General features: G+C 47.2%; 1 protein-coding gene across 2 annotated transcripts in view; it reads left to right on the top strand.

The window, feature by feature from the left end:
* Positions 1-11,871: 11,871 nt before the first annotated feature.
* TNRC6C (trinucleotide repeat containing adaptor 6C) overlaps positions 11,872-25,669 on the top strand; it is a 153,393-nt gene continuing 139,595 nt past the window's right edge. Inside the window, exon 1 of one of the 2 annotated variants that reach the window (XM_072746508.1) lies at positions 11,872-12,164. In XM_072746508.1, coding sequence (XP_072602609.1) covers positions 12,115-12,164 — 50 coding nt within the window. In that variant the 5' untranslated portion in view covers positions 11,872-12,114. Of the gene's footprint in view, positions 12,165-13,457; positions 13,572-25,669 lie in introns of those variants that run through there. The other variant, XM_072746509.1, reaches the window with a different exon arrangement.

Here is a 25,669-nt window from a genome sequence, read left to right as displayed (position 1 = left end):
GTGGAGAAAGCCAAATCTTCTAAAGTGGGGATGATGTTAAAATGGAAAAATCAAGAAAGAAGAGAACAGGGCAGCCCAGGTGGCTCAGCAGTTTAGCACTGTCTTCAGCCCAGGGCGTGATCCTGGAGACGGGGGATGGAGTCCCTCATTGGGCTCCCTGCATGGAGCCTGCTTCTCCCTCTGCCTGTGTCTCTGCCTCTCTCTCTCTATGTGTCTTTCATGAATAAATAATAAAATCTTAAAAAGAAAAAGAAGGAAGAGAATAAGCTTTCTTTTTTTTTTTTTTTTTTTTTAGAAATATGAAGGTAAATGGCAGAAGAAACAGCTGAAGGACTTGATATTGGTTGCTTTCAGGAGTAGAAATTGAGAGTTAGGAGGGATAGGGTGTAAGACTGGCACGTTTTGTTTGTTCTAAGACTAATATTACATAATCGCCTTCTGAAAGGCATGGATTCATTTGTTTTAAAGCATTTTTTATTTTTAACTTTTTTAAAGTAAGCTTTATGCTCAATATGTGGCTTGAACTCACGACCCCAAGATCAAGAGTCACATGCTCTACTGAGTGACTACGCACTAACTAGGCACCCCTAGTTTGGTGGGGTTTTTTAAAAGATTTTATTTATTCATGAAAGACCGAGAGAGAGAGACAGAGACACAGGCAGAGGGAGAAGCAGGCTCCATGCAGGGAGCCCGATGTGGGACCTGATCCAGGGACTCCAGGATCAGGTCCTGAGTCAAAGGCAGATGCTCAACCGCTGAGCTCCCCAGGCATCCCCCTAGTTTGGTTTTTAAGAGTTGTTTTTAATGCCGAATGAAGCAAGATAAAATTTTATTTTATTTTTTTTTAAGATTTTATTTATTTATTCATGAGAGACAGAGAGAGAGAGAGAGAGAGAGAGGCAGAGACACAGGCAGAGGGAGAAGCAGGCTCCATGCAGGGAGCCCGACATGGGACTTGATCCCGGGTCTCCAGGATCACGCCCTGGGCTAAAGGCAGGAGCCAAACCGCTGAGCCACCCAGGGATCCCTGCAAGATAAAATTTTAAATAAGGACTAGGAAAAAGAAAAAAAGGACTAGGGGCACCTGAGTGGCTTAGTGGTTAAGCGTCCAACTCTTTTTTTTTTTTTTTTTAAGATTTTATTTATTTATTCATGACACAGAGAGAGAGGCAGAGACACAGGCAGAGGGAGAAGCAGGCTCCCAGCAGGGAGCCGGACGTGGGACTCGATTCCAGGTCTCTAGGATCATGACCTGGGCTGAAGGCAGGAGCTAAACTGCTGAGCCACTAGGGCTGCCCTAAGTGTCCAACTCTTGATTTCAGCTCAGGTCATGATCTCAGGGTTGAGGGATCAAGCCCCTTGATGGGCTCCATGCTGGGCATGAAGTCTGCTTAAGATTCTCTCTCTCCCTCTGCTTCCCTTCTTCCCCTCTCTCTGTAAATAAATAAAACAAAATTGAAATAAAAACTAAAGGTATTAAATGAGGCCACGTCCATAAAGTGCACAGCATAATGTCTGGCATGCAATAAGCAAAGATGAAAACAGTCATCGTTACTTGTGTGTTTTCCATGAATTTTGCCATGAAGCAGAGGCAGGAACGGGGATGCCACGCCTCCCCACGGCACTTCACGTGGCAGTTCCTTTTTTTTTTTCTTTAAGATTTATTTATTTATTAATGATAGACATAGAGAGAGAGAGAGAGAGAGAGAGAGAGAGAGAGGCAGAGACACAGGAGGAGGGAGAAGCAGGCTCCATGCTGGGAGCCTGATGCAGGCCTCGATCCCGGGACTCCAGGATCGTGCCCTGGGCCAAAGGCAGGCGCTAAACCACTGAGCCACCCATGGATCCCCCCCACACTAGTTCCTAACCGAACTCTCAGCCTTGGGTATTGGTTCTCTCCCCCTTAATCTACACCAGTCCACCGACCAATGGCACGCTCACCTTCTTCAGACTGTTTCTCATGAAATCTCTATGGAAAGACATTAGTGTGTGTTAGGGCAGTGGTAGCTGCTGCAAAAAGCAAACCCCAAACTGTCAAGGGCTTCATGGGGTACTCATCTGGCATTTCAAGGTCTTCTTCTTCTTCTTTTTTTTTTTTTTTTTAAGATTTTATTTATTTATTTTTAAGATTTTATTTATTTATTCATGGGAGACACAAAGAGAGAGAGGCAGAGACACAGGCAGAGGGTGAAGCAGGCTGCCTGCAGGGAGCCCGATGCGGGACTCGATCTCAGGTCTCTAGGATCATGACCTCCGCTGAAGACAGGTGCTCAACCGCTGAGCCACCGGGGTGATCCGAAGAGATCTTACTCTTGATGTCTCAGGAACACAGGCTCTTTTGATTTTGAGGCTCCTCCATCCCCTGAAGCCCTGAAGTCCTTTCCATCTAGGAAGGAGGAAGGAGCTAGAGAAGACAGCCTCTGCAGCCTTGGCCTAGGAGAGAGAGACACATCACTCTGGTCACACCCCATTGGCTAGAAGTAGTCACGTGGGCCTACCTTGATGAGGAGGGGATGCTGGGAAATGTAGTCCCTGGCTGCACAGCCTCTGCTCAGAGGAGACTCACACTGCCAGGGAGCAGATTGCATTTTGATGGAGGCACCTCTGCCACATTCACCACCTCCAGAATGACCTCCAGAATCTTAGCTTAGCCCAATAATGGTTCACTTACTTATCCAAACTGTGTGGGTTTGGACAAGTAAGTGCCTCCCAACAGGAACCTTCTGTAGTCCCACCTGCCAGTCTTGCTGACATCTCTCCCACTTAGTTCTGTATGCTTATTCCATGGGGTACATTCCATCCTTCTAAATACGGTAGGGTTTTTTTTTTTCAGATACAAACTCCTTGTCTTCTTTGAAGACTTTTTCATTAACCAGGTACTAGCTCACTGAAACTGAATTTCTGAGTCACAGAGTTTGAGAGTTGGACGGTTGGCAACACGGTCCACCCCACTGATACAAGAGATGGTAAACGAGATCCAGGAAGGCTAAGGGAATCCCCAAAGTGTGGCATTCAAAGCAGACCTGTTTGTCTTGCATGCGGAAACCATTCAGCAGCAACTTCGAAGGCAAGGACAGGTCAAGATCTGAAGTTTGGGGCAGCCCCGGTGGCGCAGCGGTTAGCACCACCTTCAGCCTGGGGTGTGATCCTGGAGACCCAGGATCGAGTCCCGCGTCGGGCTCCCTGCATGGAGCCTGCTTCTCTCTCTGCCTGTGTCTCTGCCTCTCTTTAGCTCTCTCTGAATAAATAAATAAATAAATAAATAAATAAATAAATAAATATTTAAAAAAAAAAGAAAAATATTAAAAAAAAAAAAGATCTGAAGTTTGCTAAGCCAGAAATTTGATTGTCTGTACAGGGAGTGAGGCTTGCTGACCCCCGAGCACGGCATCTCCTTGTGGATTTGTTGTTGTGGGAACCAACCTCCAGGATGGCCCCATAAGGCCTGCCTCCTGATATTCACGCCCGTACAGTCACTTCCTACACTGACCCAGGGTTGGTCTGCGTGACCAATAGCATCTGGCAGAACTGACTGGGCGTTGCTTGTCATACTTGATTAGAGAGGGCTTGGGCTTCTGTCACGGTGCTCTCTTGTTCTTGGATCACCCATTCTGGGGGGAACCGTATCCTGAGCTGCCCTAGGCGGAGGTCTAGAAGTGGAAGGCTCCTGCACTAGCCCACAACTTCATGAAAGGCTCTCATCCACCAGGCTGCCCCTGGATTCCTGATTCTCAGGAACTGTGTGATACAACAGGGCTATGGTTTTAAAATGCTAAATATGGAGAGATAATTTGTCACTCAGCAATAGATAACTCACATGGTCATTGTTTCTCCTCAAAATCAAGGATGCAGGGATCCCTGGGTGGCTCAGCAGTTTAGCACCTGCCTTCAGCCCAGGAGTCTCATATCAGACTCCCTGCATGGAGCCTGCTTCTCTCTCTCTCTCTCTCTCTCTCTGTCTCTCATGAGTAAATAAATAAAATCTTAAAAAAAAGATCAAGGATGCATTTTGGTTTACTTGAGAAGGGGAGAAAATTGAAAATCATAAAATCTATTAAAGTCTTTTAAAAATTTGGGTTCTACAAAAGGTCTTATAAAATATCTACCGTAAATATCAAATATTCTGGTATTTCTTCTGCATGTTATCCTAAGTAACCAAATAAACTACCAAGAAAAAGAAAAAGAAAAAGGAAGGCAGGCAGGCAGAGAGAGGGAGGGAGGACGTCTATCCATCTCTTCAAAGCCATCTGAATGCCACATCCCTGTGGGGCTTTCCCTGATTCACCCCTTACTTGTAATATCTGATGTCACTTCTCCTATAGCAGTTTGACATTAACTTTCTTATGACATTTATCATAGTTTATCTTTTTTTTAAACAGATTTTATTTATTTATTCATGAGAGACACACACACAGAGAGAGGCAGAGACACAGGTAGAGGGAGAAGCAGCCTCCATGCAGGGAGCCTGATGTGGGACTAAATCCTGGGTCTCCAGGATCAAGACCTGAGCTGAAGGCAGCACTAAACCGCTGAGCCACCCAGGCTGCCCTATCATAGTTTATATTAATTCATTTCTTAATTGAACAAAGAAATATTTATTGAATGCCCAGAGCCTGCTCTGGGTGCTTAAGATTCATCCGCGAACAGCGCACAAGGATTTTGCACTACTGGAGCTTACATCCTAACTGGAGGGAAATAAACAATAAACACAAGAAAAAAGAAAACTATATATCACAGAAGGTGATAAACGCTATAGAAAAACGTGAAACGCAGAACAGAGACAAAATTGCTTATATCTTTATCATGTCTCCTTTATTAGAGGCTCAGGAGGGGTTGCCGGTGAACTTGGAATGTCTGCAGTGCTTTGCATATGCCAGGTGCTTGCAAATATTTGCTTAATTTATGCAAGGATAAAGGAGCTATCCCCGGAATGGGGAGTTCTTGCAGATGGAAAATCCAAGAGTTACTGGCTGCTGAGACAAAACCCCCACTCCTAGCTGTTCATTAGATATATGAGCAGATTTGGGCCACCGAGAAGCCCAGCTGGGGGAATAGTCTATGAGGGAATCCTTCCTTTAACTCCCAATGCAAAGAGTTTCATGTCATTTATTTCAACACAAACCGTCTTCTCTCTCTCTCGGGTACACCAGATTGCCAATTTGGCGGAATTGGATTAAGAAACAGCAGTGCCCCCAAAGACTTCTGCTCAGTATCCTGGGACCCACGCAAGTAAGGCTGCTATACATATCCAAACACCTAATACAGGTGACATCCTTATCGTGCGAGACTTCATCAGGCATCTGATGTTCCCTACCCAGATGACCTCACAGACTTTCACCCCTCAGTCTGGAAGGAATGGACCCAAGTAGAAAGAGAGCATCAGGAAGTGGCCAGGTGCTGAGCACATACCACCAAGGCTTGTCCCCCAGACATCCAAAATGTCATGTTGTCATTCAGGCCCCCCCCCCCAAAAAAACCAAAAGCAGACAAAATACGCCTTCTATGGATTAGGTATTCAGTCCCCTATAGTTCGGGGTTTGCAATTTGTTTTAATAACAGGTAAAGATGTGAGGAGTATGTTTTCCTTTTAGGTTTCATACACCACAGACATTAAGTTAAAATATAACACTGTTAATATGGAACAAAACTGTAATTTATATTTAAATAGCTATAAATTCCAGATCTAGCAACAGAATTTTAGATCCAAAGGAATCTTAGGCTATTTTATAAAAAAGTAATAATGATTAACTAGAATTTACATTTAAAAACATTTTTAAAAGTGCCCTCCAGTTTTTGCAAAACACGCCCCCACCCCCAACATGCACTCATGTGGGCTTGGAAGCAGGGGCCTCTAGTCTTAGTAAAAGAAGTCCTCCTGCCCCTGTCAAACCACCCCCCCAGTCTCCCATCTGCCCCAGGCCCTTCTCTTGCCTTACTTCATGCTCAACCCCTTCCAAACAAACAAGCAAACATCTTCCTCTTTGCTGTGTCCTCTTTACTGGCTCTTTCTTTGCAGCATATTAACACACACAAGTCTCTCCCTTTAAAAAAGAAAAAGCAAAATGAAAGGAAACAATGAGAAACCACTCTTTTGGCCTCCAATTCCTCTCTAGCCACATTCCCTCCTCCCACGGCTCTACTGGTGTCCAGGGGCTGCAGGAGCAGAGTACCACACACTTGGCTGGCTTAAGCAACAAAAATGTATTGTCTCCCAGTTCTGGAGGCCAGAAGTTCAGGATCTCCGTCTCAGCAGGGACGGGTCCTCCTGAGGCCATGAGGAGGCTCTGCTCTGGGCCCCCCTGCCAGCTGCTGGGCTTTGCTGGTCATCTTCACTGTTCCTCGGATCCTGGATGCATCACGGGCATCTCTGCCTTCATTTGCACTTGACCTTCCCCCTGGGTGCGTGTCTGCATCCACATCTCCCCTCTCTGCAAGGACACCAGTCCTCTTGGGTTAGGGACCACCTGAATGACCTCAACTTGACTGTGTCTGAAAGACTCTCCTTGTTTGGAGAAACAAGGTCACATTCTGACGTAGGTGGTGTTAGGACTCCAGTAAATCTTCTGTGAGGGAACAATTCAACCCATGAGGTTAGCCAGACTTCAAACCGGGATCCCTCCTTAGTACCCCCTCCGTGTCCTTCCCCCAGCTCACCCCACAGCCTGATGCCCCCTGACTCCTGCACAGCCTTACCTGAGGACTAAATGACCTCATGGTTGCCCAGTCTGGTGGAACTTTCCTGACCCTAACGTGTGGGGCTTACTGTCATGCTGTTGACCACCTTCTCCTTCCTCTTTTGTACTCTTGGGTTCCACTGGGATTCCATGTGTTCAGCTGGAACCTTCTCCTCTAGCACCTCTTCTTCCTCCTTCCCTCTTCCCCCTCTTCCTCCTCCCCTTCCTCCTCCTTGGTGTTCCTCAGGCTCAGCACCCAGCTTCTCTCCCAACCAAGGCCCCAGACTAATCCTCTGTGTTCCAGCCTTCCACTTGCATCCCTCTGCAAACCACCCCTGATCTCCCCAGCCCAGACAGTTTTCTGACTTGCAGACCTGGCTATCTCTACTTGCTACTCCTCAGGTGCCTCCCACTCCAAATGTACCCAACCTGATTCCCCCTCCAAGTCTCACCTAAGGTCTCTGGTTGCTACTCTTCCTCCTGCAGCCCCTGCCTCACTATCCCTCCACCTCTCACTGGGCAAGAAAACTGGGCATCATCATCCTTTACCACCTTGCTTAGGCATCATATAGATCAGTTAGGAGTTCCCTGGAAATTATCTTTTAAATGGATCCTTCTTGTTTGACCTCCAATGCCTCTCTGCTCAATTCCATAGGTTCTAATTCTCTGCTGCAGGACTCCCCTCCTGCCCTGAGCCATCACCTCCTGTCCCACCTTTGGCCTCACCCTCCTTCTCTGCACCATCTATCACAATGTTTCCACAGCGATCTCTTGGATAGCCAGGTATAATGTTTAGAATCATTCAAGGGGTCTACGTGGCCCTCAGGATAAAGTCCAAACTCCTGTGACATGAGATGCTCCTTATAATCTGGCCCCTGGTCATTTCTTCCACTTCCTTTTCTGCCTTATATGAGGACTGTTTCTGTTTCTTTCTTTTTTTATTTGAGAGAAAGAGACAACACAAGCGGGGAGGAGGGGCAGAGGGAGAGGAAGAAACAGACTCTGCGGAGCAGGGAGCCCGGATGACGCAGGACTCGATCCCAGGACCCCGGCATCATGACCTGAACCAAAGGCAGACGCTTTACCGACTGAGCCACCCAGGCGTCCCTCTGAGGATAGTTTCAGTTCTGTTGACATTTTGCGATCCCCTCAAAGTGCTGTAACATCCCCTTCATACTTGTCTTCAGTGCCCTTCCCTAGCCTCTGACCCTTGCTGCCTTGCATCTTTCAAGAATCAGAGATCCCACCTCTTTTTCTTTCTGAGCCCTCCACAATGACCTAGGTCTTTCCTTTTGCCTTCTTTGGCACTTTGTTACGTATTATAATCATGGCTTTCAGCTTGAAAGCCCTAGTCCACTGCCCAGGCACACAATACAGTTTCAATAAAGGTTTGACAAGTGATCTCTAACTCACTGAGGAATACAAAGAAATCTGAAGCCCTTGTTCATGTGTAAGGTTCTCGGTTCTGTTCTAGTATTTTCCTCAGTGGAGTGAGAGGACAATAGCATCAGAATCACTTGGGGAGCTGATTAAATATGCGGCTTCATGGACAGTACCCTGAACCTGATGAATCTGTATTTTAAACAGGCTACTTCAGTAATTTATGTGATCAGGGTTGGACAACCAAAGCTCCAAAAGGCCTTTTAAGCTTATCACAATTTTTTTTATCACATTTTTTTAAATAAGTTTTACCCCCAAAGTGCAGCTTGAACTCATGACCCAGAGATCAAGAGACCCATGCTCCACATGAGCCAGCCAGGCACCCCAAGCTTCTCACATTTTTTAAGGCTAAGGCAGTTGAGATCTCCTGGTGACAAGCAGGGAGGATCGAGCCCAGCTCCATTACATTTTCATCGGAAAGCAATCAGTTGTTTGAGTGTTGAAGCTTTTCCCCTTTAAGAGTCTATCATTAGGGGCACCCAGATGGCTCAGTTAGTTAAGGGTCTGCCTTCTGCTCAGGTCCTGATCTCAGGGTCTTGGGATCAAGTCCCTGTTCAGCAGGGAGTCTGCTTCTCCCTCTACCTGTCCCTCCTACTTGTGATCTCTCTCCCATGCTCTGTCAAATAAATACATAAATAAAATCTTAAAAAAAAAGAAGAAGAAGAAGCCTACACTAGGATGCAAATTCTACTTGCAGAATCAACAGAACTAGGAAGGAGGATGAGTGGGATTTCAGGAGGAAGCAAAGCAGTCCTGTGTGGTTGGAAGCGGCTGGCAGTAGAAAGGAGGCAAGTATCACACACAAATAGAGCACAAAGAAAAGATGCCCTTTATTATTTAGTTTTATTCCAAAATTTTAGTGTGCATCAGAATCCCCGGGAGGGCTTATTAAGATGCAGATAGCTGGGATCCACCACTAGAGTTTCTGACTCGGCCGATCTGGCTATGGGATCCAAGAAGGTGCAATGCTTTTTTTTTTTTTTTTTTTAAGATTTACTTATTTATTTGTTCATGATAGACAGAGAGAGAGAGAGAGAGAGGCAGAGACACAGGCAGAGGAAGAAGCAGGCTCCATGCCGGGAGCCCGACATGGGACTCCAGGATCCCGCCCGGGGCCAAAGGCAGGTGCTAAACCACTGAGCCACCCAGGGATCCCAGAAGGTGCAATTCTAATAAGTTCCCAGGTGCTGCTGCTGCTGCTGCTGCTGTTGGTCCAGGGAACACACTTTGAGAACCGCTAAGCTAGTTCAACCTTTGTGCCCAGTGCAGTAATCCATTCTGCAATATCCATGGAGATGGGAACATGATCCCCTCGTCTTTCTGCTTAAACCAGATGTGGATCTTGTTACATTTCAAGCTGGAGTTTCTATGGATAACCCTCATGATTCTTCTTTAAATGGAACCAAAATTTGCCTCCAAACCTTCCACTCACTGACCACAGATCTTCCTCCTAGGATCTCGCAGAATTTACCTATGTCTATTTGTATGTGAGAGTTCTTTAAAAATCAGAGGATAGTCATCCTGTCCTGCCTGTTTCTTCTTCCCTATATCAGCCTTTCCTGCTCCTTCCTGCTGAATGACCAAAGGATTTTCATTAACAAAACCTGCTGTTTCCCTGATGGAGTCTTTAAGCTTGTCAATTTGTTTTCACATGCCTTAGTGCTCAGAACTGGCCACAATATTCCATGTGGGGGCTGGCCAGCTCAGAGTACAGTCTCTTGAGCTGGACACTATTTTAATATAGATTGTATGTTTTGGGGAGCACCTGGCTGACTCAAGAGGGAGAGCATGGAACTCTTGATCTCTGAGTTCAAGACCTATGTTGCATGTAGAGCTTACTTAAAAAAAAAAAAAAAAAAAAAGAGGGAGGGCACCTGGGGCGCCTGGGTGGCTTGCGTCAGTTGAGTGTCTGCCTCTTGATTTCAACTCAGGTCATGATTTCAGGGTCATGAAATGGAGCCCTCCATCACCGTTGTACAGAGCATGGAGCCTGCTTAAGATTTTCTCTCTTTCTCCCTCTGCCTCTTCCCACATTCCCCTGCCTGACCCCCCACTCTCTCTAAATATTAAAAATAAAATAAAATAAAATAAAATAAAATAAAAAAGTAAGGGTGCCTGGGTGGCTCAGTCAGTTAAACATCTGTCTTCAGTTTGGGTCATGATCCTAGGTTCCTGGGGTGGAGCCCCACTTTGGGCTCCCTTCCTGCTCAGTGGGGAGCCTGCTTCTCCCTCTCCCTTTGCCCCTCCCCCCAGTCATATTCTCTCCATCTCTCTCTCTCTCAAATAAATAAAATCTTTAAAAAATTTAAAATTAAAAAAGGCAGATTGCATGTCTTTTTTTTTTTTTTTTTTTTTTAGATTGCATGTCTTTTTAACAAATCATTTTGTGTGGTTAGTCCTGTGTGCATGTGGGCACCTGAAACCAGGATTTTTTTTCTACATGAGCTTGTGTCCAGCCAGATCTTCTCCATATGTCTTTAACTAGCTGACTTTTTAACTTAAGAGCTACATTCAGCATTTAACCCTCTTAAATGTGATTTTGTGGGTTTTGACCATTATTATAGATTAACTCATATCTTAGCTATGATGGTAATGACAGGGCCCATCAGTGGATGAAGACCCCAAATATGCACTTACCCATTTTACAACTTTGCTTGGGGTCTTTACTCATCCTTTAATCACTTCAAAAAACCATGAATGAGTGGCACTGTGTTCTGCAATCTCCACACTCATAGCCATCATATGCCTCAATGTTTCTGGGTCAACCCTAATTTAAATTATTCTTTCTAGGGGATCCCTGGGTGGCTCAGCAGTTTAGTGCCTGCCTTAGGTCCAGGGCGTGATCCTGGAGTCCCAGGATCGAGTCCCACATTGGGCTCCCTGCATGGAGCCTGCTTTTCCCTCTGCCTCTCTCCTCTCTCCCTCTCTGTGTCTCTCATGAATAAATAAATAAAATCTTTAATTTTTTTTAAAAAATAAAATCTTTAAAAAAAGTATTCTTTCTAGTGCCACAAGTAAGTCTTCATGCCAAACTGTGAGTCTAATGTTTGGTTCAGAAAATATGGTCAATATAGTGCTTACCTTTAAGCCTCCAAATGTTTATAGTCTAAAATAACAGGAGAAGACAATTATTTTGTCTGGTTTAAGCTGAGGGAGGTGGAGGGTAGTATAGAGAACAAAACGGGTAACATTGAGAGGTTACAGTCACAAATTTAACATCAAGAACAAATATTAAATAATGAACTTTGGTTCCATTTCCCCCATATGTCTGCTTATTACAATGATTGGTCTACCCAAGTACCTGGATTCCTCTCCATTGATTTAGCAATATACTTAGTGGATGTTGCTTATTTTGAAGATGTTATTTATTTTGCACTCCCTCCTGAAGCATGTGATAATATGTCTATTTTTGAGAAATGCAAAAAAAAATAAAATAAAATAAAAAGGGAAAAAAAATGCAGGTTTCTCCGCAGTCAAGAATTAATGTAAATAAAATCTGACTTCAGATCCTTCTACGTGACATGGGGTTTTGGGGAAGGGGAAACACACAACAGACATTTGAAGACGACTTTGCAGAGTGGTTTGTGCATCTGGCTACCGGAGGGCTTCACAATACGGCAGTAAAGGAGAAGGGAGAGCACCGAGCTCATGAGACCCTGATGGGAAACCAGAGCGGGGAATTTCTTGTGTCTCTTTCATCCTCAAACTCTCAAAGCCTGACACTTGCGGTAACAAAATTGCATTGCGAAAGTAGTGTGTCATTATCTGCTCTGCAAGATGGGGACACGTAGACAGGGAACGGCCTCCTGCGGCTCCAGCAACTTTCAAGTAGCCCCGCTGAGCTTCCTTCCACCGCGCCAAGGGGAAAGCTGGCCTGCCCCCACGACCCTTCACGAAAACGGAGAAAATTCGTGGTTTTTAAAATGGACTCGTGACTTGTACCGAAAGTTAAAAAGGGACTTTTGAATTGCACGTCGCTCCTGACCCCTACCTACGGCTCATGACGACTGTGCACCGACGAGCAGCGGCGGGATGGCGGACCAGCACTGGGTACCGAGCGCCGGAGCGTCTGGGTCCCTCCCGCCCCCGGGCCCGGGGCCCGCGTGGTGGGGGAGGGCGGTTCGCTCTCGGGGGCGGGGGAGCCGTTGCGTAGGGAGGTTTGTTTGGTTCGCAGCAGGGCGCTCCCCCGGGAGCCGCTGCGTGCAAGGGGAGGCTGGGAGGCGTGCGGCTGGCAGGATGCTCCCGGGCCCGGGTCGGCGCGTGTGCGAGTGTGTGCACGGTGGGGAGGTGCAGGGCGTGTGCACGGCACGGGCTGGACGCGCGTCGGGGCGGGCGCCGGTCGGGGCTGCACGGAGGGCTGGCGCCGCGGGGCCAAAACGCCGCGCGAACCCGGGGCCCAGGCGCCGCAGGGCACGCGCGGAGCGAACCGGGCGGACGTTGCGCCCCGCGGCCCAGCGCGCTTCCACCGAGCTGCAGCGCCCACGGACCGGCAAGGAGGTCGCCCGAGCCCCCGAGACCTGCACGCGCCCGGGCCGGGGGAGCGCGCGCGCCCGCCCGCTCGCACCCCGGCGCGCTCCCCGCGCAGTCTGCGGAACCACAACGCGAGCGGGTATTAAGGGGGAAGGACGGGGCGTGGCCTGCCCGGGACGAACCAATGGGCCGGGGAGGGGCGCGCGGGGGCGGAGCTCGGGTGCAGGGCGCCGATTGGCCGGCTCGCCCTCCGGTATGCAGATGCGGCGGGGTCACGTGGCAGGGGCCGGGACGACTTCCTGTTGGAGGCCAACGCGGGGCGGGGAAGGGGGCGCGAGCGCCCCGTCTGGCTGGAGCGGGGGGAGGGGGGTTCTTGTCAGTTAGAGCAACAAGATGGCCGCGGTGGCAGCTCCGCACCTCAGCGCGACGGCCCCGGGAGCCGCAGCCGCCGCCGCCAGCCCCGCCGCCCCGCAGCCCTGAGCGCCGCCCGGGCCGCCCCCGCCGCGCCTGACAGGGCCGCCCCCGCGCCCGCCGCGCTCCTGCCGCCGCCGCCGCGGGCCCGCCCGAGCCGCGGGCGGAGGGAGCGGAGCCGGCCGAGCGCCCAGCGCACATCGCCGCCGCCGCCGCCGCCGCCTCGGACCCCGGGCCGCGCCGGAGCCGCCGTCCCGCTCGCGGGCGCGAGGAGGAGGACGCGTCGCGGCGTCGCCGGGGCCGGACCTGGACCTGCCGGGACGCGCCGCCGCCCACCCGCCCGCGCCGCCGCCGCCGCCGCCGCCGCCGCCGCCCGCGCCGGGACCTGAGCCCGCGGCGCCGGCGCTGAGGGGGCCCCTGCCGGCCGAGCAGCCCGCAGGCCCCGGGGCGGCCGCCCGCGTCGCCGTCGCCGTCGCCGTCGCTGTCGCTGTGGCCGCCAGGCCCGCGCCGCCGGAGCCCCGCCGAGGAGCCGCCGCCGCCGCCGCCGCCGCCGCCGCCGCCGGGGACGGAGCCCAGGTGAGCGCCGGCCGGGCCTGGGAGCCGCCGCGGTGGCCGGGCGGGCCGCGCCGCCTTTGTTCGGCCGGGCCCGGAGCGCGAGCGCCCGTCCGAGCCCCGCGGCCGTCGGAGCCGCGCGCCCCCGCCCCTCCCCCCGCGAGCGGGCGCCCGTGGGTCTCGCATCCCCGGGGCGCGCCGGGCGGAGGCCCCCGAGCCGCGGTCGGGGGGAGGGGGACGGAGAAGGCAGCCGCCGGCCTGCCGCGCGCGCGGGCTGAGGGGGCTGAGGGGGCCGAGGGGGCTGAGGGCGCCGAGGGCGCCGAGGGGGCTGAGGGGGCCGCGGAGCCGCCTCTGCCGGAGCGACGCCTCGCGTGCACCTTGCCCCGCGGATGACATGGAGTCGGTCGGCGCGTGGCCGTGGAGACGGGGCAGGTGCGGGCGCGGGGCTTCCCCGCCGGCTCCCCGGGGCTCTGGGAAGCCCGTCGGCGCTGCAGGGCCCCGGCGGCGCGGGGCGGGGGGGGCGGCCGCAGGTCCCCCGGCGGCGGCCGCGGGCCCGGGCAGAGCGAGCGGCGTCGCCTCGAACCGCTCTGCCTCTCGTCACGTTAAGCCTCCATTTGGGTTGTCTGCTCGGTGGCGTCGAGGCACGAGCTGCAGATTGTGGACTCAAAATGGTGCTCCGTGGACGTCCGGCCGGAGCCTCCGCCTGGAAGGAGCCGCGAGCCGGGGCGCCGGGCTGGCCCCCCCCGCATTGTGTTCCCGAGGGGCCCGGCCGCGGCCGGCATCGGGGCCAGGCCGGGAGGGCCACCGGGTGCGCGCCGCTGCGAGCCCGAGCGGAGCGGGAGCCGCCGAGGGATGGTCGCGCGCGAGTGACTCCCTCACGGTTAGAATTAACGACGAGGGCGAGCGGAGACCCTGGAAACGTGGCTTGAGCGACCTCAGCACACGGTGACGGTCAGTTGGAAACGTGCAGGGGTGCTGACAGGTGTGCGCCTGCACTGCGGGCTCCGAACCGTGAGAAAGAGCAGACGCTAAAATTCAGCCGCTGGGCCCGATGGACTTGGTTGGCTGAGGGCACCTTGAGGAGATTTGCGTTATTCCCCAACCACAGAGGCGGTGAAGGGCTCAGAACACCTCCCATTGCGGCACTCCTAGGATGCGGTGCTGGGGGGAGATGATGGTGAACGAGGTTTTGCCAACGACCAGCCCAGTTGCACCAACCAAGTTGATTTGATTGTCGGTGTTTACGGATGCGAGTGGTGGTCTTAATAGCTATAGCCGCTGCTTTACTTGCCTATCGTGAAAGTTTGCTTACTCTACAGAAAGTTTTTAATATTCGCCTTTTCATAGGAATAGAGGTTCTCAGAATCTGTTTTCCTTTCACACGTTGGGTCATGAGAAATTGATAGCTCAGAAAAATGGTAATAGTAATAATAGTATTGGTTGAGCGAAATTTGACTTAGGGTGATGCAGAGCGATTTCTTCAAACTAGCACTTCTTAAGCAGGACAGTGGATTCGTGAGAGACAGAGAGTGAGGCAGAGACACAGGCAGAGGGAGAAGCAGGCTTCCTACAGCGGGGGGAGCCTGATGTGGGACTCGATCCCAGGACCCCATGATCATGACCTGAGCAGAAGGCAGCTGCTCAACCACTGACCCACCCAGGCGCCCCAGACTTGATTTTATTATGAGGATCTTGTTGTTGTTGTTTTTTTGCTTTTTTTTTTTTTTTTTTTTTTAGATTTTATTTATTTGAGGGGTAGAGAGAGTGTGAGCATACACGCACGAGTGGGATGGAGGGGCGGAAGGAGAGGGAGAAGCAGGCTCCCCACTGAGCAGGGAGCCCAATGTGGGGCTTGATCCCAGCACCCTGAGATCATGACCTGGGTTGAAGGCAGACACTCAACCGACTGAGCCACCCAGGCGCCCCAAGGATCTAGTTTTAAAAGACTAAGTCTCCGATGTTTCTTGTCCGAACCAAAGACCTTATTGACCGGTACTTCCGTTTAACTCTTAAGCTATTAAATAAGGTGGACAGCGAGTCTGTCATAAGGGTGAATCCTCAGTGTTTCATTTTGGATTCTGGCATTTAAATATTCTAGTAGTAACCTAGTGTACATGTAAATGTTGACTTTTGGTTTTCCTTCTTACAATGTTTATTGTTCTTTTTCAAGTGGCATATGCTCTAACACTTCGACAAAGATTATTTTGTAGCAGGTTTATGTTTATACTTAGTTGGCTTGGGAGTTTTGGAACAAATAGTTGCATTAGAGGGCTGATTATGAGGAAAGTGGGGTGTACTGTTTCATTGGATCCACAGGGATCAAAACAGAAGTAAGTCATGGGGGGAATATACTCTAAAATTACAGTATTTCTCACCACCACCACCTTTTTGTTAAATAGCCGGCTTTACTGAGATAAATTTGTGCTTTTCCAAATGCTGTCATCTGGCTCACTTCCAAAACCAAGATGGGGAGGAGGAGGTCAGGGCTGGAGGGGGCAGCCTTTTTCCCTAGTGAAGAGAGCTTTCAGTTGGAAAGAAATGGAAGATAGAATTCCTACAGTACTGGCTGCAGACGGAGTGTCTGCATGACTGCCCCAGCTCCAAGTGAGAGCAAGGAGGGCCTGAGTGTTAACTTACTCTTGCTCCACTCAAAGTGATGCTAATCTTAAATTAAAAAAAAAAAAAAAAAAGTACTAATGGAAATTTATTTATCCATTATTTGATTTGAGTATATAGAATGTCTTTGGCATCGTATAACTTTCCTAACAACTTAACATTTTAAGGCTTAAGAGCCATTTTAAAGACTATTTCGATGTCTTTCTGGCTTTCCCCAGTAAGAATTAGATCCACGAGATTGCATGCGTATGTTGTAGGCCACTCGTTAGCACTCAGTCAGGCTTTGTTGTGCAAAGGTTACTATCAGAGATTTTATAAGGAAGAAAATCAGTTGTCATCTCTGAGGCTGTTTCCCCTTCTTAGAACAACATAAGATTTGCAGATGCAGCAAACGAAGATTATTTGGCCAGAGCAACTAAAGTCCCAGGGTCAGAGGTGGGGGAACATGAGAAATGGAGAGGTGAGGAGGGACAGATTTATAAAAGGTCTTGGAAGCAGGAGAGGGATGTGTTGAGGGAGCAGGAGGTAGAGCCTTCAGCAGATAGGGCCTGGAAAGTCTTAAGTAAGTGGGGGAAGAGCCAACTTTGTTTCTGTGTGTTTTGTTTTTGGTTTCTTTGAAATTGTTATGGCTTTCTTAGTGGTGATTTTGAGACAAATGGGTTTTTACCTTTCATCCCAGCTTTATTTCAGAGGGTTTTCTTGTGTTTTCAATGAGCTGTAAGGAAATCTTTTGAAGGAGTATTGGTGCTGCAGTCTATTTTGTATGATGAGTGGATTTTATTTGCTTAATTAAGACAGTTGGCATCTTAATTTTGTTTGAAGATGTCATAGACTTAAGTAGAGAGAGCAGAATATTAAATGAGAACTGGCCTTTTTGTCAGATTTTATAGATTTTCTTGCTTTAAGTCAGTCTAATCGTGAACATCTAAATTTTTTACAAATTATTATTTTTTTAACAGATTTTTATTTATTCATTCATGAGAGACACAGAGAGAGAGAGAGAGAGAGAGAGAGAGAGAGGCAGAGACACAGGCAGAAGGAGAAGCAGGCCCCATGCAGGGAGCCTGATGTGGAACTCGATCCTGGAACCCCAGGATCACATCCCGGGCCAAAGGCAGGCGCTAAACCGCTGAGCCACCCAGGGATCCCCAATTTTTACAAATTAGCTTTTAAATAATGGTGCGGTCATGAGGAGAGCATTCTTTACTTTGCAAAATAATATACAGTAAGCTTTCTTTAAATTTTAATGCAATAAAGATGTTCTCAATTATAGACATTCGGCTTACACACAATTTTTCAAGAATATAATTACTTAAAAATACAAAGGTTACTTGTTAGAAATAGCTATAACTTTGTGTAGAGATTGTATGTGTGATGTTGAAACCAAGAAATGTATAATCCTTGCCCAGTGAACTTGTTTGAATAACTTGCTTAAAATAATCCTGTACGTTTCCTATTGTGCAGAGTATGCGTTTGAACTAGAACTTAATGAAAAGTAAAATACGTATTCGCTAATTCTCCAATTGGGATGTGATGAGGTTTTACATATTAAAAACATGGTGAAAATTCATACCCTTTGTGCCATTTTTAGAGTTTTACTAAAAATGAATTCTTTTCTTGGCCACAGATGCTTTCAGAGAATGAAGAAGCTGTTGCAGGGATGGAGAGCTGTTTGTTAAGAATGCATTCTTTCCCTGTAGCCCTCCAAAGGCTATAGAGCTGTGTGCAGAGCTAGACAATCTGGGCACCCAGCCATAAAACATCACTGCTGAAGCACAGATAGTTGTTCGCACCCTCCTGAGCCCTCCTGGCTGCAACCACAGCAGAAGGAATGGCCTTGGGAAAGCAGTGCTCACTGCTCTTTTGAACTCTTAATATTCCATGTGGCTCTTAGATTTCCAGCTGTGCAATGGGACTTTGGTTTTCTAAGATAGAGTAATGAGTAAGAATGGGTAAGGATATAGCTTCTAAAATATGTCTCTTCCAGGCCAATGTATATAAATATTTGTTCTAGGAAGTAGGAGTAGTGAGTTGTCTGTCTTGTGGTCTCCCTTTCCTTATTTGCCTCTTTGTCACAGCACTCCTCTCCTGTTGGAGAGCAACCTGCCTGAAGACGCACAAGATCACTGGGCCACTGGGTCACAGCACCCAGGACCCAAAGACTCATCTGGAATCTGTCTTCCAGAGATCCAGCTGTAGTGGCTCAGTTCCCACTTCACTTCCTTATTAAAAAAATTTTTGTGCAGAAGTACGAGGATGAGAGTGCGCAAGTATACGAGCTTGTCATCATTAAAAGGTTACAGCATTTTCTGTGACCAACATCTGTTTGTATGAATCCACAAGATCCCCTGTGACCTTCTAGAATACCAACACTAAACAACTCTGCTTTTTATTATTTTTATTATTTTATTATTTTATTTTTATTTTTTTTAAATGATTTTATTTATTCATAGAGACACAGAGAGAGAATGAGAGGCACAGATACAGGCAGAGGGAGAAGCAGGCTCCATGCAGAGAGCCCGACATGGGACTCGATCCAGGGTCTCCAGGATCACGCCCTGGGCTGCAGGCGGCGCTAAACCGCTGCGCCACCGGGGCTTCCCTGCTTTTTCTTTAAAGACCCTCTCTGTTTTCCTGCGTCTTGAAAATTAGTACTCCATTACGTCTTCAGAATGCCCGAACTGCAGACCTGCAGTATCACAGTATTATGTCAGATTATCCACAGAGGGGGGATAACCCTTGTCTGTGATTGAATCCCTTACTGAGGTGTAGACTGGCTAGTGCCAAGATGGTCTGGGGGAATATGGGCTTTGTTGGATTTATTTTGTGTGTACAGTCTAGCTCATTAAGAATTGTATCTCTCACAACTAAAATCAGTTGCTTGAGTTGAGCCTGGCAAAGGTATTGTTTACTTTTTATTCCCAAAGATAATTTCTTTTTAATTACTCTTTTAATAAGTGGGGGTAAATCTAAGTTAAAATAGCAACTAGGGGGATCCCTGGGTGGCGCAGCGGTTTGGCGCCTGCCTTTGGCCTAGGGCGCGATCCTGGAGACCCGGGATCGAATCCCACATCGGGCTCCTGGTGCATGGAGCCTGCTTCTCCTTCTGCCTATGTCTCTGCCTCTCTCTCTCTCTGTGACTATCATAAATAAATAAAATTAAAAAAAAAAAATAAATAAAATAGCAACTAGGAATTAAAGTCAAGATCTGTATTTGGGAAACGGTGGCATTGGTACAACATACCACCTTTCTATCCACTCTGCTGTGGAAAGATGTTAACAGAGTGTTCAGGAATTACAAGGTGGGGGGCATACAGAATTACTCCTCTGATTACATTCTGTTTTCTCACACTGTATGTGAAGTGGGCAATGCAGAAGGGGAGGGGAAAGAGTGTGTAGGAACGGAACGTAATCTGCTTTGTTCTTCAGGAGGCTGATGTTTTAAAGGAGGATTTCGGACCAGGAGATGAGGTCGGGGAAGATGATGATGGCTCTGTGGAAGGAAGGACATTTGAGTCTCTGGGGACAATTGGGAATGGGAGTGGTGGGTAGTTAGAAAGCATGCTGTCAGTTCACCAGACCTCCGCTTAAAAATAATCTTCAAAGGACACTGGGTGGCTCAGCAGTTGAGCATCTGCCTTCAGCTTAGGGTGTGATCCTGCAGTCCCAGGATCTAGTCTCACATGAGGCTCCCACGTGGGGAGCCTGCTTCTCCCTCTGCCTATGTCTCTGCCTCTCTCTATATGTCTCTCGTGCATAAATAAATACAGTCTTCAAAAAAAAAAAAAAAAACACAACACACCTGAAAAATGGTTGCTTTTCATGCTCCTGATGTACAGACCAAAAAAGGGAGGATAGCGAAGGAAGTAATTTCTACACGAGCCTATAGCTTGTAGGAAGTAAAGCCAGAATCTAAATTCAGACAGTCTACTTCATAGCCCTCACTCATGGATAAACAGCTTGAATTATTTGAATAGCTTTTTAATTAGTCTCTCTTCTGGTCTATATCCTACCAATCCATCTGCTAATATTAACTGAATACTTTCTGGGCACTTTGTGTGTGTAATCCATTCCTCAGCTGCAACTTGTAAGGTAGCTCTTGTTACTGTGTACATTCTCTAGATGGGGAAGCTAAGCCCCATGGAGGATGAATAATTTACCCCAAATCAGAGACTTAATAATGTGTTGAGATCCTATGATGCTGAAATTGGAGGATTTTATCATCCCCCTGTGGTATCCTCTAAACCCCAAACCTGGTCACATCATTTCTGCTTTACTCCACCAAAACTTACTGGCTTCTCTGTGCAGTGGCCGCAGTGAGGATTGACAGCTTTCTGCCCTCCTAGAGTTGTCTGACTAGTGAGAGAGGCAGGCACCAAACAAAAAAACAAAACAAAAACTGAAATAGCAATTAAATGTTGTGAAACTTCCTTAAGTTAACAAAAACTTATGGCAGTATATAATTATATAGTCATATACCATGTCTGCCCTCTTGAAGATGCACGTTAACATACTGGATGCTCAGAGAAGTCTGGCAGAAAAAAAATATGTTAACCTTTATTAGCTCAGTGTTCCCCAAATGCACGTGACCTCAAAACATTGTTTTCACTTTATACCACTTTTTGGTTCAGTGGAATCAACTTTGAGAATGCAGAAATGGAGTAGCCTGATCATTCTGAAGAGGACGAGGACCCAGGGGTTGCAGTGGTCAGGCAAGACTTCACCGGATACAGGTCCTGGAAAGTTGATAGAATTTGGCTGAATGCAGGAACTTTTTAGAAAGTGACTGATATAGTAGCTGGGACTCATTTTTCTTTTTTTTTTTCTGTTAAAGTAGGCTCCATGCCCAGTATGGAGCCCAACATGGTGCTTGAACTCACAACCCTGAGATCAAGACCCGAGCTGAAATCAAGTGTCGGTTGGGCACTTAACCAACTGACCACCTCAAATATTGAGCCATCAAGGAGTCCCTGAGACTCAATATTTTTATTGAATGAGTGAACACTAAGGGCTAGCTGAGTAGAACTTCCATTTTTTGGCGTCATCATTGCTGGGCATGACATAAACCGAGTAGTAGATTAGAAGCTTTTTTTTTTTATTAAAGATTTTTTTTTAATTTATTCAGAGAGAGAGGGACAGAGATGCGGGCAGAGGGAGAAACAGGCTCCATGCAGGGAGCCTGACGTGGGACTCGATCCCGGGTCTCCAGGATCACACCCTGGGCTGCAGGTGGCACTAAACCGCTGAGCCACCCGGGCTGCCCAGATTAGAAACTTTTGAGCCAAAATATAGTAGATGGTTAGAGAGGAAATTGGAAGTTTGAACACCATGGCTATTGTAGTTGTCTGTGGAGGGTGATGCATGCTTGGACAAGCTTATTGGTAGCATCAAACTGAAAGGGTGTTACAGAGGCGCCTGGGTGGCTCAGGCAGTTGGGCATCTGCCTTTGGCTCAGGTCATGATCTCTGGGTCCTGGGATTGAGCCCCACATCAGGCTCCTTGTTCAGTGAGGAGTCTGCTTCTTCCTCTCTCTTCCCTACTCTGCTCATGCTTTCTCGGTTGCTCTCTGTCTCTCAAATAAATAAGTAAAATCTTAAAAAAAAAAAGATTTTACAAATAATCAGCAGGACAAAAAATACAATACTGGTGTGGGCTGTTGGAAGAAATGACTTCTCTTTTGTTTTTTAAGATTTTATTTATTTATTCATGAGAGACATAGAGAGGCAGAGACACAGGCAGAGGGAAAGGCAGGCTCCATGCAGAGAGCCTGATGTGGGACTCGATTCCAGGTCTGCAGGATCAGGCCCTGGGCTGAAGGCGGCGCTCAAACCGCTGAGCCACCAGGGCTGTCCTAGATTCTTTTTTCTAACAAAGAAAACAAAATAACAAAATGGACTTTCTCTTTCTTTCTTTCTTTCTTTTCTTTCTTTTCTTTCTTTTCTTTCTTTTCTTTCTTTTTCTCCTATAGAGTGGAGTGGGGAAGCTTTGGGAGGGGGCCTTAGAACAGACAAGAATGTTCCTTATTTACTGTAGTCAGGTGATGAGTAAGAACTTTAGCCACAGTTGTACTTTTGTATATATTATGGTTTTGTATTTAATTGATGAGCATGAGTCATTCACCCTGTTCATTTTAGACTCAAAACCCCAGCAAAGCTCTTTACAGATTCATGCTTTGCAAAGAATCCTTCATTATCATCATCATTTCTCTTTTAGATTTTGAGTTACTTGGTAGCAGGGGTAATAACCTGTCCATCTTTGTAATATCTACAGTATTTTATGGATACTAAGGTCAACATTTTCTGTTTTGAGTAATCTGTTTCTTCAGGGATGTTTCCACAAATGAGAGTAGAGGGAGAGAAGAGGCTGAGAAATGAATACTTTCCCTCTGTTTTTAATCTTTTCAGGATAGTGACCATATTTTCAAGTAGTCAGCCCAGCATATGGGGATGTATCTGCAGGTGTGAGGCCATCCCCTCAGTCCTCAGTTGTACCCTTGCACTGTATTTTCTGTGAGTACCCAGAGTAGGAGGCTATTTCCCCTCCCTGAAGCCCTTGGGCTTTGCCAGGAAGCGCCACCCACCCAATTATGAAGAAATAATGTGTGACATTTCTTATGGACATTTGAAATTTAGGTATGATAAACAAATTACAAAATAATCCCCGGTTTGCCTTTTATTTTTTTATGTCCCCCCCCCCCCCCCCAGTTTGCCTTTTAAAGACCTTGTAACTAAAAAAAAATAAAAATAAAGACCTTGTAACTATCTTCAGATACTAGCACATTGGAGAAATGAGTATTATACATAATGGAATCATTCTAGCCAACCCAGAATGTCTGGTTAGTTGTATTATTTTATTCTCTATCAGAGGGACTCTAGAAATCAGATCAGATTTTAAAAGATTTTAAAATTCTCTTTTGTGAAATCAGTTTATGTTGACTCCTAATTTAAATACTCATTTGACAAAATTATTAGTTGTGATTATTTAATCAGCTTACATACATACCTATTTATCTTTCTTTAAGATTTATTTGAGAGAGAGGGGGGGGGGCTTGAGAGAGAGAAAGGACAAGCAGGGGAGAGGGGCAGAAGGAGAGGGAGACTCCCTGCTGGGCAAGGAGCCCCATGTGGGAATCAATTCCAGGACCCTGGGATCATGACCTGAGTCAAAGGCAGATGCATAATTGACTGAGCCACCCAATCGCTCCTCTTTTTTTTTTTTTTTTTTTTTTAAGATTTTATTTATTTATTTATTTGACAGAGTGAGCACAAGTCAGGGGCGGGGTGGACGGGGCTGGGGAGGACAGGGAGAGGGAGAAGGAGAACAGACTCTGGAACATGATGGGGGCTCAATCCCAGAACCCTGGGATCATGACCTGAGCTGAAGGGAGGTGTTTAACCAACTGAGCCACCCAGGTGCCTCTCTATCTTTTGATAGCAGAATTTTGATGTGTAATTCTGATGGCCTAAGAAAATGCGTTTTTCTCTTTCAATTGTGATTTTCTGACTAAATCTCAAATTAGTAGATATTGATTTCAGAATTCAGCCTTTAGGATCACCCAGGAGTTTTTCTTATGTTTCATTTGTTTTTTCCATAAGTTTTCCCCCCATTTTTTCATTTGCTCTTTATTTTTTTTAAAGATTTATTTATTTATTCATGGGAGACAGAGAGAGAGAGAGAGAGAGAGAGAGAGAGAGGCAGAGACACCGGCAGAGACAACGGCAGAGGGAGAAGCAGGCTCCATGCAGGGAGCCTGATGTGGGACTCGATCCTGGGACCCCAGGATCAGGCCCTGGGATGAAGGTGGCACTAAACTGCTGAGCCACCCAGGGATCCCCCTCATTTGCTCTTTTTTTTTTTTTAAGATTTTATTTATTTATTCATAGAGACACACACACAGGGAGAGAGAGGCAGAGACACAGGCAGAGGGAGAAGCAGGCACCATGCAGAGAGCCTGACGTGGGACTCGATCCAGGGTCTCCAGGACCACGCCCTGGGCTGCAGGCGGCGCTAAACCGCTGCGCCACCAGGGCTGCCTTCATTTGCTCTTTTAATTTTTTCATTTTATTTTACATTTTCTGTCCTTAAACTGCACTTCAGAAATGATAGTAAGGCCTGGTTTGAGGCAGTAGGGTGAACCGTCTGCTTTCTTTCATTTCAGTGCACTATTGTGTTGGTAAGCCTGTTTGCTCTGAAGATATAAATTGACAGCTGGAGAAAGAATTCCAAACTTCATAATACCTATAGCTTTTTAAAAATACATAATTTCACTTTTTGAAAGATTTATTTATTTTAGAGAGAGAGATGGTGCACTTGCATGCACACTAGTGAAGAGAGAGGCAGAGTGAGAGAACCTTCAAGCAGACTTCCCTCTGAGCAGGGAGCCCAATGTGGGACTCATTCCCATGACCCATGAGATTACGACCAGAGCCAAAACCAAGAGTCAACTGACTGAGCCATCCAGGTGCCCCAATAGCCGTAGTTTTTTGAGTCTTATCATGTGCCAAGTATAGAAAGCCTAATGTAATTTCATTTATTGTCATCAATAGATGAGAAACCGAGGTACCTTAGAGAGGTCAGGTCTACCTGATTAACAGCGACATGCTCCTGACTGTTTTCTTGTTCCATTTTATTTGGATAGAGTGATTTTCATTATTTTTAAAGATCAAAGAGATCTTTGGGGCACCAAATTTGAACTGTGACATCTGACCTGTTTTAATAAAACAATTTTATTAAGTATCATGTAAATAACTTGTGTCTAATGGGTTCACAGACTCAAGTAGTATTATTTGGGGCTCCAAAAGTATATTAAGAGAAAACTAACCTTGATGTGTTTATAAGAAACGTTGTTTATATTTGAGAAACCTAACGGTGAATTCTCTTTTCTCTCTGATTTCTAACTTTAGCACCTAGAATACAGCTAGGCAAGGAGTATGTCTGTACAACAGAGATCTTATGGATTATTTTTTTTCTGCCACAGCAGCAGGTTTTACTTGAAGCATTATTTGAAAATTAGCATTACTGAATATTTTAAGCCTATTTAAAGGGATTCTAGTTTTGATCCAAATTATTAAAAGTGGGAAGACAGGGATCCCTGGGTGGCTCAGCGGTTTGGTGCCTGCCTTCTACTCAGGGCGTGATCTTGGAGTCCCGGGATCGAGTCCCACATCGAGCTCCCTGCATGGAGCCTGCTTCTGCCTCTCTCTCTCTCTCTCTCTCTCTCTCTCTGTCTCTCTCATGAATAGATAAAATCTTTAAAAAAAAAAAAAAGGGAAGACATTTCTGTAAAACTCTGTCACCTTGAAACTAGAATGCTTTAGTCATGGGGTAAACTGGAAGTAAGCTGCCTTTGATACAGGAGAGCCACGTACAGATGGGCGATAACTGTTTTTCTTCTAATTCACCCATTTCCTATTCAGTCTGAAATCTCAGTTGGAAAGCAATTTCCCTTACTTGACCCATTTTTCTTCAGTATTATATCTTCTGCTTCTTGAACAAAAAAAGTTTGA

The sequence above is a fragment of the Vulpes vulpes genome, chromosome 2 (assembly GCF_048418805.1).
Source record: "Vulpes vulpes isolate BD-2025 chromosome 2, VulVul3, whole genome shotgun sequence".
Taxonomy (NCBI): domain Eukaryota; kingdom Metazoa; phylum Chordata; class Mammalia; order Carnivora; family Canidae; genus Vulpes; species Vulpes vulpes.
This window is presented reverse-complemented; position numbering and strand designations above follow the sequence as displayed.